This window comes from Oncorhynchus mykiss, chromosome 26, assembly GCF_013265735.2.
Source record: "Oncorhynchus mykiss isolate Arlee chromosome 26, USDA_OmykA_1.1, whole genome shotgun sequence".
NCBI lineage: Eukaryota > Metazoa > Chordata > Actinopteri > Salmoniformes > Salmonidae > Oncorhynchus > Oncorhynchus mykiss.
Genome location: NC_048590.1, coordinates 27789756 through 27806802, shown reverse-complemented (window position 1 = coordinate 27806802; position 17047 = coordinate 27789756). Strand labels below are relative to the sequence as shown.

General features: G+C 44.2%; 1 protein-coding gene across 4 annotated transcripts in view; it reads left to right on the top strand.

Moving 5' to 3' along the window:
• Nucleotides 1–17047, top strand: part of rnf111 (ring finger protein 111) — a 50799-nt gene that overhangs the window by 16706 nt on the left and 17046 nt on the right. For all 4 annotated transcript variants that reach the window (XM_021586221.2, XM_021586219.2, XM_021586220.2 and 1 more), the window contains exon 3: nt 10164–10290. In XM_021586221.2, the coding sequence (XP_021441896.2) occupies nt 10164–10290 (127 nt within the window). The remainder of the gene's footprint in view (nt 1–10163; nt 10291–17047) is intronic.

Sequence of the window (17047 nt, the reverse complement as noted above, 5' to 3'; positions counted from 1 at the left end):
TTATTGGATTTCTGTTGTTTTGAATTTGTCGTCCTGCAGTTTCACTGGCTGTTGACGAGGTGGGATGCTACCGTACCCTAGAGAGGTTAACAACCTGATGACCTTGAGATGGAAGCTGTTTTTCAGTCTCTCGGTCCCAGCTTTGGTGCACCTGTACTGACCTTGTCTTCTGGATGGTAGTGGGGTGAACAAGCAGTGGCTCAGGTGGTTGTTGTCCATGACAATCTTTTTGGCTTTCCTGTGACATCGGGTGCTGTATGTGTCCTGGAGGGCAGGTAGTTTGCCCCCGGTGATACATTGTGCAGACCGCACCACCCTCTGGAGAGCCTAGCGGTTGTGGGTGGTGCAGTTGCTGTACCAGGCTGTGATGCAGCTTGACAAGATTTTCTCGATTGTGCATCTGTAAAAGTTTGTCAGAGTTTTGGGTGACAAGACAAATTTCTTCAGCCTCCTGAGGTTGAAGAGGCACTGTTGCGCCTTCTTCACCACACTGTCTGTCTGGATGGACCATTTCAGTTTGTCTGTGAAATGTGTACGCGGAGGAACTTAACTTTCTAGCTTCTCCACTACTGTCCCTTCGATGTGGATAGGGGGGTGCTCCCTGTGCTGTTTCCTGAAGTCCACGATCTTCTCCTTTGTTTTGTTGACTTTGAGTGAGAGGTAGGTCTCATAAATCAATCAATCAATCAATCAATCAAATGTATTTATAAAGCCCTTCTTACATCAGCTGATATCTCAAAGTGATGTACAGTAACCCAGCCTAAAACCCCAAACAGCAAGCAATGCAGGTGTAGAAGCACGGTGGCTAGGAAAAACTCCCATGAAAGGCCAAAACCTAGGAAGAAACCTAGAGAGGAACCAAGCTATGAGGGGTGGCCAGTCCTCTTCTGGCTGTGCCGGGTGGAGATTATTACAGAACATGGCCAAGATGTTCAAATGTTCATAGATGACCAGCAGGTTAAAATAATAATAATCACAATGGTTGTCGAGGGTGCAACAGGTCAGCACCTCAGGATTAAATATCAGTTGGCTTTTCATAGCCGATCATTCAGAGTATCTCTACCGCTCCTGCTGTTTCTCTAGAGTTGAATACATTAGATCTGGAACAGGTAGCACGTCCGGTGAACAGGTCAGTGTTCCATAGCCGCAGGCAGAACAGTTGAAACTGGAGCAACAGCACGACCAGGTGGACTGGGGACAGCAAGGAGTCATCAGGCCAGGTAGTCCTGAGGCATGGTCCTAGGGCTCAGGTCCTCCGAGAGAGAGAAAAAGAGAGAGAATTAGAGAGAGCATACTTAAATTCACACAGGACACCGGATAAGACAGCAGAAATACTCCAGATATAACAGACTGACCCTAGCCCCCTGACACAAACTACTGCAGCATAAATACTGGCGGCTAAGACAGAAAGTGTTGGGAGACACTGTGGCCCCGTCCGACGATACCCCTGAACAGGCAGGATATAACCCCACCCACTTTGCCAAAGCACAGCCCCCCTACCACTAGAGGGATATCTTCAACCACCAACTTACCATCCTGAGACAAGGCCAAGTATAGCCCACAAAGAATTCCGACACGGCACAAACCAAGGGGGGACGCCAACAAGCCCACTACTGTTGTGTCGTCTGCAAACTTTATGATTTAGTTGGAGGGGTGCTTGGCTGCACAGTCATGGGTGAACAGGGAATACAGGAGGGGGCTGAGCATGCACCCTTGTGGGGCCCCAGTGTTGAGGGTCAGCGACGTGGAGATGATGTTTCCTACCTTCACCATCTGGGGGCGGCCCGTCAGGAAGTCCTGGACCCAATTGCACAGGGCGGGGTTGAGTCCCAGGGCCTCAAGCTTAATGATGAGTTTGGAGGGTATTATGGTGTTGAATGCTGAGCTGTAGTCAATGAATAGCTTCTTACGTAGGTATTCCTCTTGTCCAGATGGGATAGGGCAGTGTGATGGCAATTGCATCATCTGTGGACCTATCGGGGCTGTATGCAAATTGAAGTGTGCCTAGGGTGGCAGGTAAGGTGGAGGTGATATGATCCTTGACTAGCCTCTCAAAGCACTTCATGATGACAAGTGAGTGCTACAGGTGGCGATAGTCATTTAAAAACTGCATAGTTTCCTAAGGACTCGAAGCGAGGCGAACATCTCTGTGGATGTATCTGTGGGTATTGAAGACTCAGTTTAATTTTAAAAAAAATAATCTTCAGTGTTTAAGCTCTGCATCTTTGTAGGTGCCAGGGGTAGATGCAGTGAGAAGTCCAGCATTTTCCATTCTTTTGACATAGCTCTTGTGTAGTGGAATACACACAAATAAGTTAAGCCCAAGGGATTGCTGGAATATGACCCCTGGGCATGGCCAAGCCTGTTAGGATTTTTATACATTTACATAGGCTGAAAATGCCTGAAACAAAGAGGGCTATGTTCAAGAGACATTACAGTTTTTTCCCCCTCATATTCATACGCCTCTTTAGGAACCTCTGAGGCCAGCTCTTCTGCAGTTACCATGAATATGAATGCTTTGATGGAGCTCTAATGTATGTGTTTCACTTTGAGACATCCAAATGAGGGCGTGCGTCGCTCGCTATAAAAGGCGCTATAGAATGGCCCGGTACTGAACACACACATTTCAAGTTTGACTATATATGCACATTTGAATTTCCTGTTGAGTAGCAATAGCACCTTCCCTCCCACATATCTCAGTCTTGTGCACAGTCATTATTATGAAGCACATTCTCTTTGTTCTACTGAGGTCACTCACTGGCTCCTCTCTCTCACACCCCTGAGTCACCCTGACCTGTGAATATGTGTGAAAAATAGACTTTGCACGCAAGGTGGGTAGGTACTGCTGATGGGGGGGCTAACCGACCTCGCACCAAAAGGGCATGTGTCTCCGCTCTGCTACCAGGAGCGCCAAACCTGGCAGCCCAGAAACCTTTCCTCTTCCTCGGTCTGAGCTGCAGGTGTCTGGGTTTATGCACCCTGCTTGTCCTCCCACAACACACCACAGTAAAGCAGAGTAGAGCAGCACAGCACTCCTGACAACCACCCGCTGTTTCCCGAGCTGCACCGCTACAACACAAGCCAAAGAACACACATTTTCAAGGAACTCTTCATTTTCCATTCCTGCCTGACCCTTTTTCACCTCTCTCAGTTTAATGTCTTCATGTAGCTAAGCTGTAATAGTGTTTCCACTCAGTGGCCCTGGGGAAGGATCGAGGGGGTCATGGGGCAAGGCTGCCTCTCTCTGTGTCTTTTGCTATGGGAAGTAGGTGGGTGGAGAGGACTGACTCAAGTATTGAGCTCTAATCCCCACTGTAGCCTGCTAACAACAAGGGCTCTGAGGAGAAACTATGCCATCGTTCAGCAGATGAGAGGCGGGGGGGAGGCAGTCAGTGGAGATGGATCTCTATTGGCCAGAGGAGGGGATGAATGTAATGGACATAAAAAGGCCCAATCACAAAGCTGCCTATTCACAAGACTTTAAATACATGGACATGACAGGAGTGTTTTAGTACTGTAATTCCTGTATTCATGTCGCAATATAAACATATGCCATGCAGTAGGGTACGAAAATCATGACAGTTCTATATATTACATTTCTATCTGCAACTGACCATACTGTGTGTTAGGCCAAGCTGCATACACCCCTGAGGTCACAATCTGCCTTCTCTCAACTGCAAAATGGAGAATGCAGACACTACACACTGAAATAGATCTCTATTCAAAGCTAGCAGCCAGGACATTTCTCTTACTTGTTCATGTCAATCGTCACATCGGCCATTGTTCACAGTTTAGATGTGAGGTCATATAGTCTTCTTATTTACATTGTCTAAACCAGGAAGTGTTTGTGTAGAGCAGTATGTTTCATGAGGGAGAGAGGTAGCTAGGTTAGGAGAGGGTGCTTAGCAGCAGCACCCAGTGGACCACTGCAATAGAACTCACTCGGGAGTGCTGATGTTCACGAGAGCAACAAGCCACTGCTCACTACACAGAAACACACAACACAGCATCTATGAGGCAACACATGGCACAGTTGAACCTAATGTTAGAAAATAATTTCAGTATAGTAATAATACACTGGACTAGAATGAGTTTAGTTGTTGAACTGTAAGTTTTAATCTTGTAAAATATGTCTGTAGATTAAACTGACAGTGAGTTTAAGGGCCACATTTAGAACAAGCTGTTTGGGGTGGTGTGACAAAAACAACACACCTCTTGCCTTCCTGGTTGCGATGTGATGAAATGTTAAGTGTATTGAACACACTCCAGGCCTCTTCCTGACCGTGAGGCCAGGTCAGGCATGGCTGAAATGAGAACTGGAACGAGAGACCGTGGACAGGGGACCAATCGGAGTGCAGATGCAGAGATTGCACTGCAAATCCTGCAGACAGTGGAGAGCAGAGCAGCATTTACTGACCTACATTTCACACAGGCCCAGTACACAGACTGTTAGCCTGCACACCCACACCACAATCACTATTCATTTATACTGATACTAAATACTCCTATTTAGCTTTGTGTGTGTTTCTCCCCTGGTGAGGAAGAACCACCAGAAGATGCTGGTGGAGGTTGTTTATGTTGCTGCGTAACACACATGAGCTGATGTGTTGTCAACCAGCCATCTTAGCAACAGAGCCTGCTATATACAGCAACAGACATGTACAGTATAACCTCTCTGGAATTAACTGTGTACTAAAATGGCTGCAATTTTATTTACGTAAAGATAATTTCTGGCCACTTTATATGACTACAGTCCAAGGTTCTCACGTAGCAAAGAGTCTCATTTGATCATTATCAGTTCAACAATGTTTACATCAGGACTTACAGGTCAAATTGCTGGATGTCTCCCCCCCAGTATACTCTTATCTTTTCGGATGCCTAGTCACTTTACCCTGCCTTCATGGACATATACTACATTACCAAAAGTATGTGGACACCTGCTCGTCGAACATCTCATTTCAAAATCATTGGTTATTTATATGGAGTTGGTCCCCTCTTTGCTGCTAGAACAGCCTCCATTCCTCTGGGAAGGCTTTCCACTAGATGTTAGAACATTGCTGTGGGGACTTGCTTCCATTCAGCCATATAAGTATTAGTGAGGTCAGGCATTGATGTTTGGCGATTATACATGGCTCGTAATCGGCGTTCCAATTCATCCCAAAGGTGGACGATGGGGTTGAGGTCAGGGCTCTGTTCAGGCCAGTCAAGTTCCTCCACACCGATCTCGACAAACCATTTCTGTTTGTACCTCGCTTTGTAAGGGCCTTCCCCAAACTGCTGCCACAAAATTGGAAACACAGAATCGTCTAGAATGTCATTGTATGCTGTAGCGTTAATATTTCCATTCACTGGAACTAAGGGGCCTGGACCAAACCGTGAAACAGCTCCAGATCATTATTCCTCCTCCACCAAACTTTACAGTTGGCATTATGCATTCAGGCAGGTAGTGTTCTCCTGGCATTCGCCAAACCCACATTCGTCTGTCGGACTGTCAGATGGTCGGTTAATCGGTTACACCAGCCATTAGGTTGGTAGGTTTGAAGTCATAAACAGCGCTGTGCTTTCGAAGAGCTGCTGGCAAAACGCACTAAAGTGCTGTTTGAATGAATGCTTACGGGCCTGCTGCTGCCTACCATCACTCAGTCAGACTGCTCTATCAAATCATAAACTTAGTTATAACATAATAACACACAGAAATACGAGCCATTGGTCATTAATATAGTTGAATCTGGAAACTATCATTTCGAAAACAAAACGTTTATTCTTTCAGTGAAATACGGAACCTTTCGGTATTTTATCTAACGGCTGGCACCCCTAAGTCTAAATATTCCTGTTATATTGCACAACCTTCAATGTTATGTCATAATTACGAAAATTCTGGCAAATTAGTTCGCAATGAGCCAGGCTGCCCAAACTGTTGCATATACCCTGACTAGCAACTTACTTTGGCTTCTTACTGCATTTGCGTAACAGGCAGGCTCCTCGTGGAGTGCAATATGAGGCAGGTGGTTAGAGCGTTGGACTAGTTAACTGTAAGGTTGCAAGATTGAATCCCAGAGCTGACAAGGTAAAGATCTGTCATTCTGCCCCTGAACAAGGCAGTTAACCCAACGTTCCTAGGCCGTCATTGAAAATAAGAATGTGTTCTTAACAGACTTGCCTAGTTAAATAAAGGTGGGGGGGAAAAACGGTGTCCAAAAATATCGGCCCTAATTAATCGGCCATTCCGATTTAATCGGTCAACCTCTACTCCAGAGATCGCGTTTCCGCTGCTCCAGAGTCCAATGGTGGGAGCGTTACACCACTCCAGCCGACACTTGGCATTGCTCATGGTGATCTTAGTCTAGTGTGAGGCTGTTTGGCCATGGAAACCCAATTCGTGAAGCTCCCGACTAACAGTTCTTGTGCTGATGTTGCTTCCAGATGCAGTTTGGAACTCCGTAGTGAGTGTTGCAACCAAGGACAGACAATTTTTTTTATGCGCTTCGGCACTTGGCTATCTTGTTCTGTGGCTTGTGTGGCCTACCACTTTGCGGCTGAGCCATTGTTGTGCATAAACATTTCCACAATAACAGCACTTACAGTTGACCGGGGCAGCTCTAGCAGGGCAGAAATTTGACGAGCTGACCTGTTTGGGAAGGTAGCATCCTATGACTGTGCCATGTTGAAAGTCACTAAGCTTTTGGCTCCCGAGTGGCCCAGCGTCGTTAGGGTTTGGCCGGGGTAGGCCGTCATTGTAAATAAGAATTTGTTCTTAACTGACTTGCCTAGTTAAATAAATAAAGGTTAAATAAATTAAAAGATTGCATGGATGTGTGCTCGATTTTATACAACTGTTAGCAACCAGTGTGGCTGAAATAGCAGAATCCACTAATTTGAAGGGGTGTCCACATACTTTTGTGTGTATATAGTTTATCTGGTACTCCCTGTATAAAGCTCCACACTGATATGGTACTCCCTGTATATAGCTCCACATTGATATGGTACTCCCTGTATATAGCTCCACATTGATCTGGTACTCCCTGTATATAGCTCCACATTGATCTGGTACTCCCTGTATGTAGCTCCACATTGATCTGGTACTCCCTGTATATACAGTGCCTTGCGAAAGTATTCGGCCCCCTTGAACTTTGCGACCTTTTGCCACATTTCAGGCTTCAAACATAAAGATATAAAACTGTATTTTTTTGTGAAGAATCAACAACAAGTGGGACACAATCATGAAGTGGAACGACATTTATTGGATATTTCAAACTTTTTTTAACAAATCAAAAACTGAAAAATTGGGCGTGCAAAATTATTCAGCCCCCTTAAGTTAATACTTTGTAGCGCCACCTTTTGCTGCGATTACAGCTGTAAGTCGCTTGGGGTATGTCTCTATCAGTTTTGCACATCGAGAGACTGACATTTTTTCCCATTCCTCCTTGCAAAACAGCTCGAGCTCAGTGAGGTTGGATGGAGCGCATTTGTGAACAGCAGTTTTCAGTTCTTTCCACAGATTCTCGATTGGATTCAGGTCTGGACTTTGACTTGGCCATTCTAACACCTGGATATGTTTATTTTTGAACCATTCCATTGTAGATTTTGCTTTATGTTTTGGATCATTGTCTTGTTGGAAGACAAATCTCCGTCCCAGTCTCAGGTCCTGCTGAAGAAAAGCAGGCCCAAACCATGATGCTGCCACCACCATGTTTGACAGTGGGGATGGTGTGTTCAGCTGTGTTGCTTTTACGCCAAACATAACGTTTTGCATTGTTGCCAAAAAGTTCAATTTTGGTTTCATCTGACCAGAGCACCTTCTTCCACATGTTTGGTGTGTCTCCCAGGTGACTTGTGGCAAACCTTAAACAATACTTTTTATGGATATCTTTAAGAAATGGCTTTCTTCTTGCCACTCTTCCATAAAGGCCAGATTTGTGCAATATACGACTGATTGTTGTCCTATGGACAGAGTCTCCCACCTCAGCTGTAGATCTCTGCAGTTCATCCAGAGTGATCATGGGCCTCTTGGCTGCATCTCTGATCAGTCTTCTCCTTGTATGAGCTGAAAGTTTAGAGGGGCGGCCAGGTCTTGGTAGATTTGCAGAGGTCTGATACTCCTTCCATTTCAATATTATCTCTTGCACAGTGCTCCTTGGGATGTTTAAAGCTTGGGAAATCTTTTTGTATCCAAATCCGGCTTTAAACTTCTTCACAACAGTATCTCGGACCTGCCTGGTGTGTTCCTTGTTCTTCATGATGCTCTCTGCGCTTTTAACGGACCTCTGAGACTATCACAGTGCAGGTGCATTTATACGGAGACTTGATTACACACAGGAGGATTGTATTTATCATCATTAGTCATTTAGGTCAACATTGGATCATTTAGAGATCCTCACTGAACTTCTGGAGAGAGTTTGCTGCACTGAAACTAAAGGGGCTGAATAATTTTGCACGCCCAATTTTTCAGTTTTTGATTTGTTAAAAAAGTTTGAAATATCCAATAAATGTCGTTCCACTTCATGATTGTGTCCCACTTGTTGTTGATTCTTCACAAAAAAATACAGTTTTATATCTTTATGTTTGAAGCCTGAAATATGGCAAAAGGTCGCAAAGTTCAAGGGGGCCGAATACTTTCGCAAGGCACTGTAGCTCCACATTGATCTGGTACTCCCTGTATATAGCTCCACATTGATCTGGTACTCCCTGTATATAGCTCCACATTGATCTGGTACTCCCTGTATATAGCTCCACATTGATCTGGTACTGGTACTCCCCGTATATAGCTCCACATTGATCTGGTACTCCCTGTATATAGCTCCACATTGATCTGGTACTCCCTTTATATAGCTCCACATTGATCTGGTACTGGTACTCCCTGTATATAGCTCCACATTGATCTGGTACTCCCTGTATATAGCTCCACATTGATCTGGTACTCCCTGTATATAGCTCCACATTAATCTGGTACTCCCTGTATATAGCTCCACATTGATCTGGTACTGGTACTCCCTGTATATAGCTCCACATTGATCTGGTACTGGTACTCCCTGTATATAGCTCCACATTGAGCTGGTACTGGTACTCCCTGTATATAGCTCCACATTGATCTGGTACTGGTACTCCCTGTACATAGCTCCATTCTTGTGTATTTTATTTTCTTCCTCTTGTGTTAAAAAAACAAACATTTTTTCCTCTGCACAAATTGGAAAGGTTCGTAAGCAAGCATTTCACTATATAGTCTATACCAGTTGTATTCATTTAACAACCCTACCTGCATGTACATAATTATCTCAATTACCTCGACACCGGTGCCCTCGCGCATTGACACATTGACTCTGTACTGGTACCCCCTGTATATAGCCTCCACATTGACTCTGAACTGGTACCCCCTGTATATAGTCTCCACATTGACTCTGTACTGGTACCCCCTGTATATAGCCTCCACATTGACTCTGTACTGGTACCCCCTGTATATAGCCTCCACATTGACTCTGAACTGGTACCCCCTGTATATAGCCTCCACATTGACTCTGTACTGGTACCCCCTGTATATAGCCTCCACATTGACTCTGAACTGGTACCCCCTGTATATAGCCTCCACATTGACTCTGTACTGGTACCCCCTGTATATAGCCTCCACATTGACTCTGTACTGGTACCCCCTGTATATAGCCTCCACATTGACTCTGTACTGGTACCCCCTGTATATAGCCTCCACATTGACTCTGTACTGGTACCCCCTGTATATAGCCTCCACATTGACTCTGTACTGGTACCCCCTGTATATAGCCTCCACATTGACTCTGTACTGGTACCCCCTGTATATAGCCTCCACATTGACTCTGTACTGGTACCCCCTGTATATAGCCTCCACATTGACTCTGTACTGGTACCCCCTGTATATAGCCTCCACATTGACTCTGAACTGGTACCCCCTGTATATAGCCCCGCTATTGTTGTTCACTGCTGCTCTTTAATGATTTGTTTTTCTTATCTCTTACCTTTTTCTTAATTTTTCTTTTTTAGTTATTTTCTTAACTGCACGTATGGTTAAGGGCTTGTAAGTAAGCATTTCACTGTAAGGTCTATTGTTGTATCCGGCGCATGTGACAAATAAATAAAATTTGATCTGATTCGGCGCATGTGATGAATAACTTTGATTTGACTGTGTTGTGTTCCAGGTTCTCTGGATGAAGACGTGGTGGTGATCGAGGCGACCCCTGCACCCCCTGTCCCAGCCAGCGAGGAGATCAACGTCACCTCCACCGACAGCGAGGTGGAGATAGTCAACGTGGGAGATGGCTTCAGGTGAGCACCTTCCCCTGTCTCCTCTCTGACGAGATCAACGCTGTACAGAGCTAATGAACCACAGTGGAAAATCGAATGAAGTGACATGGTAAAGTACTTTGGCTGTGAAATTCTCTCTCTCGGGAGAAAAAACATCCATCTCAATATTTCCCCCCATCTTTAAGCTGTGAAAGCAATCTAAATGGCACCGGCCTTCATTTGTGTCCTGAGACAGCCTGGCCCTGCAGTACTGACAGTACTTTATCCTCGTGGCTCTGTCAATATAATCACAGTCAACTGTGGTGTGTCATAACATTTACTGAGACTGTCACATTGTGCTGGGGCAGTGTTTTTCCAGGATACCTCAGAAATGCAGTGTAGGCCCTTGGAGTGCTATTTGGCCCCTATGGAGAAGTTGCTGGTATCGCTATGGCATGGGAGATAATGCACATCTGGGATTGGCCGTGAAGCTGGCAGGCTGCAGCATTGCACTGGCATTCCACAGCTCTCCCAGCTGTTGCTATCGCTGTCTTCTTCAAGGGCAAGGCTTCCATACAGTAATACCCAAGCTCTCTCACCACTCTCCATGAACAATCTAACGAGAGACCCTCTCTTCCCCCAGGGCATTCTCATCTGACCCTCAGTTCACTCTGATCCAGGTCCAGTTACTTCTGATCCCCCTGTCAGATAACTCCAGGTCTGGTTTGAGGGTTTCTCTGGTACAGTCTCTGATTTAGAGAACCAGGACATTAGATCCAGGTGGATTTGCTTTTCTTCTCGCGGCACGATCTCCTGAACCGATATGATTACTTAAACATGGGAAATAAATGCCAGCTGGTTACAGGTTACCAGGGCTTTTGGCAGGCTTTGTGAAGTGGGTACCCATAGTGTAGTCTTTCTCCATAGACCTAGGCCTACATGATTTCTCTATCTGACTCATGTGGGATGTCTTCTGAAAATCCTCTCTGCCATGACCTGAGGAAGGTTGATCTCATTCATTGGGATTTTAAAGCAGTGCCAGTGTGAGAGCGCTATGTTACAGTATATCGGTACTGTTATAGTGGTGTTCCTCTCGGATTTGTTTCTAGTTGTCTCCCCTCGTCTTTCTCTCCTTGAACCCCTCTCCTGTCTTTAATTGTTATTAAGGTGTATTGGTGCATAGCGCTAAGAATCATTTCCACCAGCTTGATTCCATTATCTCACCCTCTGCTGCCAGAAATAGGAAGGCCTGTGAATTTCACTCCTGCCAGAAAGTCGCTCTGTCAACCCAAATGAATTGCTCTCTGTTTGTGATATGCGTTGTCTCTTATGAGACAAATGAGCAGAATTCCAGCAGAAATTCTGCTCCGGCAATCAAATGGTCAGTTTCAGTTACTGTAGCGTTTATCTTGTAGAAAACTTGTATACATGCCAGCAAAGCCACAACACTAAACAACACATTTATTGCACTATAACGGTGACAAACGGTGCCCACAAACTGTTAGTGCTTTCGGAAAGTATTCAGACCCCTTGACTTTTTCCAAATGTTTTTATGTTAGAGCCTTATTTTAAAATCGCTAAAACATTTTATTTATTTATCTACACACAATACCCCATAATGACAAAGCAAAAACAGTTTTTTAGAATTTTTTGAAATGTATTAACATTTTTTTTTTTTTAAATGTCTTATTTACATAAGTATTGAGACCCATTACTATGAGAGCCCAAATTGAGCTCAGGTGCATCCTATTTCTATTGATCATCATTGAGATGATTCCACAACTTGATTGGATTCCACCTGTGGTAAATTCAATTGATTGGAGAAGGGCCTTGGTCAGGGAGGTGACCATAAACCTGATGGTCACTCTGACATAGCTCCTGAGTTCCTCTGTGGAGATGGGAGAACCTTCCAGAAGGACAGCCATCTCTGCAGCACACCACCAATCAGGCCTTTATGGTAGATTGGCCAGACAGAAGCCACACCTCAGTAAAAGGCACATGACCGCCCACTTGGAGTTTGCCAAAAGGCACCTAAAGGACTCAGAACATGAGAAACAAGATTCTCTGGTCTGTTGTCCTGTTGGAACAGGAGCAGGTTTTCATCCACATCCCCACAGCATGATGCTGACACCACCATGCTTCACCGTAGGGATTGTGCCAGGTTTCCTCTAGACGTGCTGCTTTGCATTCAGGCCAAAGAGTTCGATCTTGGTTTACAAATGCACTGTACATAAAGCTGTCCCAACAGCAGTCCCAACACCTTACCACTGCTAGTCCTGGCTATCAGCGGAGCCTTGTCTGGCAGCGAAACAGTTCATTCAGCCTAATTTACTGAATTTAAAAAACATAGCTGATATGGCTGACTGCTTAAAGAAATGTGGTTTCTACTGACAATTGTTGTTCAAACTATGGCGTAAAGGGACGACGTGAGGATGAGGCAATCTGTTAATTTGATTAAGACATTCAATTAATGAGCGAGTTAGGACAGATGTTTTCAATATAACTATTTGTTTAGCACTTTTGAAATGGGCTGTTCTTACAGTATTCTCCCTGTACACCAATTCAGAACCATAGGATAAATAAAGGCGGCATATAGGCAGACAATGAAAGCTCTTACAACATTCAATGATTGCATTTCTCTAAAACAGGCTATAGGCACCACCAAGTCAGAACAGTAGGTTAAATTAAGAGGTGAAAATAGATAATATAAATATTATTAGAGTGAGGCACATGGGCTACAAACAGCTTACTACACAACATACATTTAGTATTACTTTCTTAGCTACAGTATACATATCTACATGGCATATTACATTTATGCAGCAGCATACAAGATATTTGTGGACTCAGTCTTATGCTGTGCTCACTTGAACAGGAAGGTGGCGCAGCGGTCCTTTGTAGGCAAATTTTGGCATCAAACTCTATCATCAGTCTGGCATACTCTGGATTTATGGTGCTTTCAAGACAACCAGGAACTCTAAAAAAACAACAAAAAACAATGGCGAATCATGATGACGTCCGTGATCTTGAGGTCGGAGCTCTAGAAATAGGCCCGAGTTCCCAACTTGCAATTGTGCGTTGGATTACCATTCAAAATGTATATTCCCATTTGGAGCTCGTTTTCTTCTGAGTTCCCAGAACTCACTGAAGTCTGAGATTTCCCAGTTAAGAGTTCCCAGTTTTGAGCACGGCAGTTGAATGTTTATCCTTTTTAATCTTGAAAAGAGACCCTTAAACGCAGAGTTGAAAATACTTCAAGGTTTACCACAGGTTTTCTGAATAGGCAAATTCTCTCAACCCTGTGCCTGTCACCAGTCTCTAGATGTGCACAAAGCATACCATAGGTCTAAAGATATCAGGAGTGGCCAGCCTAATGAGCCCAGTGCATTTTCATGTTTTTTTCCATTTAATCTGAATGACATGCAGATGTTCAGGGTGGCAGTAAGTAAGGCCTATTGATCAGGGGAATGGATGGCTGACTGGAGAGGAGATAGTTTGCTAGTAATCACAGGTGAGCCTCCCAGCTGCTGTGTCCTTGAATGAGCCACTAATTTGCTTCAGTAAATACTCAGCTAGCTACATAAGTGCAAACTTAATGAGGCCGTGTCATTCACTTGCATGTTAGTGGATTGGTTGGTTCCTGTCGCTGTATAGTGTGTTAACTAGCTAGCTAATCCACCTTGTGTAATTATGCTCCTTACCAATGTAATCCTTGGCATAGCATGCTAGCATTGTTATTGATCAGTTTATGGTTTGTTAAAACCGGTTATTATGCTTTCAGGAAGATAATCAGCCAAATATGGCCGCCTCTATGATGGTTAGAGAGGAGGTACACAGCCATGTCATGGAGTGCTCTGTCTAAACAGGCCCTTTGGGGCCAGAGAAGGTTCTAGAAGCCTCCTGTCTCTCTGGTATGACCAGTCATGTGGCATCACTTCCCATTATTTTCAGGATGAGAGGAGCCCCCTCCACATTCTACAAACACTAAAATAGGCAACTCCATATCTGCCCAGTTAGAGTCCTATGATATTGGCCTACAGTATCTATCGTATAATAGATTTAGTGCCTGCAAGGATTGTGATTAGAGGTCGACCGATTATGATTTTTCAATGCCGATACCGATTATTGGAGGACCAAAAAAAAGCTGATACCAATTAATCCATTTGTTTTTGGTAATAATAACTATTACAACAATACTGAATTAACACTTATTTTAACTTAATATATATCAATCAATAAAATCAATTTAGCCTCAAATAAATAATGAAACATGTTCAATTTGGTTTAAATAATGCAAAAACAAAGTGTTGGAGAAGAGAGTAAAAGTGCAATATGTGCCATGTAAGAAAGCTAACGTTTCAGTTCCTTGCTCAGAACATGAGAACATATGAAAGCTGGTGGTTCCTTTTAACATGAGTCTTCAATATAAGAACTTTTGGATTGTAGTTATTATAGGAATTATAAAACTATTTCTCTCTATACCATTTGTATTTCATTAACCTTTGACTATTGGATGTTCTTATAAGCACTTTAGTATTGCCAGTGTAACAGTATAGCTTCCATCCCTCTCCTCGCCGCTACCTGGACTCGAACCAGGAACACATTGACAACAGCCACCCTCGAAGCAGCATTACCCATGCAGAGCAAGGGAAACAACCACTCCAAGTCTCAGAGCGAGATACGTTTGAAACGCTATTAGCGCGCTAACTAGCTAGCAATTTCACATTGGTTACACCAGCCTAATCTCGGGAGTTGATAAGCTTGAAGTCATAAACAGCGAAGAGCTGCTGGCGAAACCCACGAAAGTGCTGTTTGAATGAATGCTTATGAGCCTGCTGATGCCTACCATCGCTCAGTCAGACTGCTCTATCAAATCAGACTTAATTATAACATAATAACACACAGAAATACGAGCCTTAGGTCATTAATATGGTCGGATCCGGAAACTATCATCTCGAAAACAAGACGTTTATTCTTTCAGTGAAATACGGAACCGTTCCGTATTTTATCTAACGGGTGGCATCCATAAGTCTAAATATTCCTGTTACATTGTACAACCTTCAATGTTATGTCATAATTACGTAAAATTCTGGCAAATTAGGTGGCCCAAACTGTTGCATATACCCTGACTCTGCGTGCAATGAATGCAAGAGAAGTGACACAATTTCACCTGGTTAATATTGCCTGCTAACCTGGATTTATTTTAGCTAAATATGCAGGTTTCAAAATATATACTTCTGTGTATTGATTTTAAGAAAGGCATTGATGTTTATGGTTAGGTACACATTGGAGCAAGGACAATCCTTTTTTGTGAATACGCACCGCACCGCAAGATAAACGAGTAATATCATCAACCATGTGTAGTTAACTAGTGATTATGATTGAGTGATTGTTTTTTATAAGATAAGTTTAATGCTAGCTAGCAACTTACCTTGGCTTACTACATTCATGTAACAGGCAGGCTCCTCGTGGAGTGCAATGAGAGGCAGGTGGTTTGAGTGTTGGACAAGTTAACTGTAAGGTTGCAAGATTGAATCCCCAAGCTGACAAGGTAAAAATCTGTCGTTCTGCCCCTGAACAAGGCAGTTAACACACCGTTCCTAGGCCGTCATTGAAAATAAGAATGTGTTCTTAACTGACTAGTTAAATAAAGATTAAATAAAGGTGTAAAAAAAAATCGGTGTCCAAAAATACCGATTTCAAGTTTCATAACAATTGGAAATCGGCCCTAATTAATCGGTCAACCTTTAATTGTGATCATGTTGTTTTCAAGGGTAGGTTTTTAGATGAAGGATATTTGTTCTGTATGTAGGGCAGTGCAATGAAATGTTGAGTCGTGTCTGGCTGTTCCCAGAATGGGACCCTCTGTGTGAAACCTAAGGTCAGTTGGTGGGGCTCCCTCTCTCAGGCTCTGACCGTTGACATGACTCATCTCCAGGCTCCCAGTTCTCTGTGTGTATGTGCTGTGTGCTGTGAGTGGAATGCGGGGAGTGGGGGAAAACCGGGGGGGTTTTCTAGACAGGGGGATGGGGTTAATAGCACCAAGTCTTCACATCTCAGGAAAATGCCGGACCTGTGTGTGTGTGTGTGTGTGTGTGTGAAGAGGAACCAGAGCAGGAACAAGAAGAGTAATAACATACTGTTGTTTAGTAGCGTGGATGAGCAGTTAAAGAACCGGGTTAGAGACCAGTTCAGGCTGCTGTGGAGTGGAATAGCGGGGGAGTCTCTCTATAGCTCTGCATAGTGTATAGCATACCCAGAGAAGAGCTGCACTGGGGATCAGGCCACATGCCTCCGGTTGTTTTTAGCAGTGAAGCCAAGCCCCCCTTCCAGAGGCCAGCTCATCTGACCACTCTCTCTGGGCTCACCATCTCAGTGAGCCCATTCTTCAGGTCTGGAACCCCAATGGAGGATTTCACCCACTTGGCTTGACTGACTGGAGCTTCAGTGGCCCTGTTAATTTCTCCCATGTTCCATCTGTCCCACAGACACGCGATTAGCTTGCCCGTGATTGATTGTTCCCTGACGGTGCTCCTCTGTAGATTTATTCAGGCTGTGCAGTGTGACTTATTTTAAACGGTGTTATCCAGGAGTTGATAAAGCTAAACGTGCCTGGCCTTTCTCAGAAATATTCAGGGTGGAAGAGATCAGTAAGGGGGGGGGGGGAGATCAGTAAGGGGGGGAGGAGATCAGTAAGGGTGGGAGAGCTCAGTAAGGGGGGGGGGAGATCAGTAAGGGGGGAGAGATCAGTAAGGGCCCTCTAAGAAATAGAAAAGGGCTGTCTTTTTCAGAGAACTTG